The 4010-nt window shown below is 33.0% G+C and overlaps 1 protein-coding gene across 1 annotated transcript; it reads left to right on the top strand.

The window, feature by feature from the left end:
* Window positions 1-6: 6 nt before the first annotated feature.
* LOC116344583 (endocuticle structural glycoprotein SgAbd-1-like) lies at window positions 7-1633 on the top strand. Its single transcript, XM_031773181.1, has 4 exons — window positions 7-479; window positions 565-754; window positions 829-902; window positions 1236-1633. The coding sequence occupies exons 1-4, from the start codon at window positions 184-186 to the stop codon at window positions 1342-1344; spliced, it is 669 nt and encodes a 222-aa protein (XP_031629041.1). The 5' UTR covers window positions 7-183; the 3' UTR covers window positions 1345-1633.
* Window positions 1634-4010: the final 2377 nt, after the last annotated feature.

Raw genomic sequence — 4010 nt, 5'->3', positions numbered from 1 at the left:
CCAGCTGACAAAGTCGCGATAAAATCACTTGCCGAAGATGAGAAAAAACCAAGTGAAGAAGCCAAAAAAGAAAATGAAGTGACAACAGTTACACCAGTCGAAAGTGCACCTGAAGAACCAGCTGACAAAGTCGCAGTAAAATCACTTGCCGAAGATGAGAAAAAACCAAGTGAAGAAGCTAAAATGGAAACTGAAATGACAACAGGAACACCAGTCGAAAGTGCACCTGAAAAAACAACGACAGAGAAACCACTCGAAAAGAATGAATCTGGTGAGAAAAATGAAGGGCGTAACAATGCATCAACTGTAGAGGCTGAAGGAGAGGAGAAACCTGAGGAAAGTTCCTCACCACAAACACGAAAAGTAAAGATACCTGGTGTTGTGCCAATTCCAGGGGATCGTCCTAAAAGTAGATATGCTGATATCCGAATTGTTAAACTCGAATCAGAACTTGCAGAGGATGGCAAATATAGATACAAGTAAGAACAATTTCGATTTAATATGATGATCATAAATCAAAGTCATTTTCAATAAAAATGAATGTGTTGTTTATAATTATTTCAGCTACGAATCAGAAGACGGTACAGTTGTCGAGCAACAAGGTGAATTGAAAAAAATGTCCATAAAAAATGATGATGGCGAAGAAGAAGAAACACAAATGGGCGAAAGTGTGAAAGGATCATACTCATACAAAGACGATGAGGGAAAAACCTATTCTATTACCTACACGGCCGATGAAAATGGCTATAGACCTGTATGTATATAGACAAAATAGAGAATATTTCATGTTTTTATCGAACGTTTAAATGAATTGTTTAAATAATATAGGTTGGAGACCACATCCCAACAATACCGCCAGCTATTGCTCGTGCTTTGGCTTGGTCAGCGACAGCAAAACCTTGGTAATATATTTGCGAAATCTTTGCAAAACATTTTTTTTACACAGCATCCAGTTTAAATTTTTGATAAAACACATCACAGACTGATTAACACCCATTAAAATATCTTCTATATTCTATATTTCCAACTATCGAAAATGTTCGCGAACAATCTCAAGACAATGTGTTCGTTTTGGCCAATTTTATTGGGACTATGTTGTTTTTTATCAAAAGAAAATTTGCGGATCTGATTTATTTGGTCGATTAGCTTTTAAAATGAAGTTTTTTTTTTATTTAATGAAACATTGAAATGTCAATTAATAAACAATTCGATTTTCATTTTTTTTTCTCAAAAAGGGTTGACCCATGGCTTGTGAAACAAAAAAAACTAAGAGAAGCTCGTGCTAAGAAATTGGAAGAACAAATGAAAACCACTCAAAAACCTGAAGAAAAAGATGTAGAATAAAGACGTTAACTTAGAGATCGAAAGTGAAAGATGTTTGTCCTGAAATTGGAAGGAAACCACACAAAAATCTGTGGAGAAAGACGAAGAAGCACCAAAAGCCATATAAGAATAAGCCTCCGAAAATTTCATTTAAAATTCATACAAAAAAAAGTGTCGTAGAAGTTAAAATAATTTATAAAAACGAACGAAAATATCACAAAAAAATGGAAAAACTAAAAACAAATGCGTTTTTTTCGCCGTTGAACTTGGTTGCACCAAATAATAAAATGTCAATTCAAAGCTATCGCAAGAGCAGCATAATTTAATTATCAATTAACACACTATCAATTCAATTAACATTTCGATTCGGTATTCAATCAAATTATCGATGGATGGCCGTCGAATCAAATTAAATTTTAATTAATAGTTGCGACGTGTAAATTGCAATGATAAAATTTAGCCAAAAATGAATTAAAAAAACAACAAAAAAAGCAAATATCGCATCAATACAAAATTGGATACAATAAATGATTATTGAAATGTTCAAGCATATTCACATTCATCAAATATGCGACATAGAGGTGCGAACATCATTAAAAATAGCTTATAAAAGTTACATATAAAAATTAAGCGGTGGTTTTACATTGACATTGGACTCAAAAACATAATGATTAAATATTATTTTGGTTTCGCACAATTTGGTTGGCTTTGTAGCTCGTTGCTTGTTAGCGCTAAATCCGAAACGTTGTCTGCTATGCAGTATATCTGTGCACACTCTTTGTGTGCTATTTTTTTCATTGTAGTTTTTTTCATGCTTTGACCGACTGACTTCCCTACATGCGGAATAAAGACTTGATCTATCGTCGAAAGATAAACAATAATTATGCTTAAGTGACGAATTTCCGACACCGCCTTCTCCTTCTAGTCGCGCCGCCGTCGATAAACTAATTAAACATTTTAAATGTACATTTTTTAGACGGCCGTTTTTTGCTCTTGAAAAACAATGAGTTCTTATTAGTCTTGGGAAGATGACGATGTATTTTTCAACTAATGACACAACACAAAAGACGAAACACATTTTCCAACCGAAAAAACGAAATTACATACTGGCCGAACACAGAAATAAAAGCAGCAACAACAAAGAAAAACATGAAAAAATTTGCCATCATTTTAGCACCAATTTCAAAACAGAGACATTGCATTGAAATTTTTGAGTTGGTGCTTGTCATTAAGAAAAAACGTCGTTTTATTTGAAATTTGCGTTTAATTTATTCAAATAGGCGAAACAATACTCGAATGTTCTTTGTTTATCCTTTTGAAATTATTTTAAAGCAAATTGGTGTCGATACCAATTTAGATTTGAAGATGGAAATCGCAACAAAATTTCTCAGACCAATACCGCATTGGTTGTATTTTTTGGTTAAAACTTCCTGGTGTTTGCAACTCTTGATGATGTTATCATCATCCTTTTACACCTTTTTCAATTTATTTGGTGAGCAATTTTATTGACACGGTAGTCAATAGAACGTTATTACCTGATTTAAGATGTAATGCGTATACACACCTATACCATATTATGTACGGCTAGCAAAATTTTACAGTTCAAATTCAAGCCAAACATAAAACCAATGATAAAACAGAAAAATCGACATGTGTATGCTGTGCTTGCATGTGAGTGATTTTTGTTCGTTAATTTGATGAGTTACAGAAGCCGCAAACCACCGCAATCACATTATGGATCGTTGAGTTTTGCTTCAAATATTGCACGATCTTTGTTCTCCCAATTGGTCGTGTATATACATTACGGATTTAACGAAACGAAAAAGTAAAAAAATCATTGTACAAAATAGTTATAATGGCGTATTAGCGGCCGCATAAAAGTGTCATTGACTTTGCATACCTTTGATTTAATTTAAGCAGTACGGTGTAACTGTTTTCACATCATACGGCGTATCAACGATGAGGTAGCACAAGTACGCCGTCATGATTGGAACAAGAAATTCAATCAAAAATATGAGTTTTTTTTTTTACTTGTTATACTTTATTTTGAACTCAACTCAACCAACGTACCTACGACATTTCTTTATGCCAAAGAAATGTTTCTTTTTATTCCCAGATCAAGTAAGTTTGATTTCTCAAAGTTTTGTGTATGTTTTTTACAGTAAACATGAGAGCTATTATCTATTTCGTTGTATATAAGAATTTATTGGGATGACTAAAAGAGAGAGAAAGAAAGAAAGAGAGTAACAAACAGAAGGGGATAAAGAAAAAAAAGTTCTTCAAAATCTTTCTTTGGCCGAAATTGTGGGTTGTGCAATTCGTTAATTTACCACACAGTTTGAATCAATTCAGTTTGTGACTTCAAGGGTTTTCTCTCTATCTTCAGCATTATGTTAAAGCGGTGTTCTATGGATAGTTGAACACAATTATTAAGCTCAATTCAACGAGCGAAACACTAATCTTTTTTTCTCTCAACGACATTATGATTTGAATTATGGTTCTTGTGTAAGATTTCGTCTAAATTTCGATTTTATTTTCAGTTTTTTTTTTTTCGTTTAACTTTTAGCATACCATTTCTTTTTTAGAATAATCGAAGAAGATTTTCATCTGCACTTAATCGTTCAGATCATTTTAATCATCATAGTTTAAAACGCCGGAAATGTGATGCTCACTTCGAAAACTATTTG

This window comes from Contarinia nasturtii, unplaced genomic scaffold, assembly GCF_009176525.2.
Source record: "Contarinia nasturtii isolate CC-2019 unplaced genomic scaffold, AAFC_CNas_1.1 Cnas_scaffold_1078, whole genome shotgun sequence".
NCBI classification, from domain to species: Eukaryota; Metazoa; Arthropoda; class Insecta; order Diptera; family Cecidomyiidae; genus Contarinia; species Contarinia nasturtii.
The sequence above is the reverse complement of the archived record's forward strand: the minus strand, read 5'-3'. Positions and strand labels throughout refer to the sequence as shown.

What these genes read in the sequence shown, in the direction of transcription:
- LOC116344583 (XM_031773181.1), top strand. Translation starts at nt 184, where the DNA reads ATGGAAACTGAAATGACAACAGGAACACCAGTCGAAAGTGCACCTGAA. An exon ending in GATGGCAAATATAGATACAA is followed by an intron (nt 480 to 564) that starts GTAAGAACAATT and finishes TAATTATTTCAG; the next exon opens with CTACGAATCAGAAGACGGTA. An exon ending in ATGAAAATGGCTATAGACCT is followed by an intron (nt 755 to 828) that starts GTATGTATATAG and finishes TAAATAATATAG; the next exon opens with GTTGGAGACCACATCCCAAC.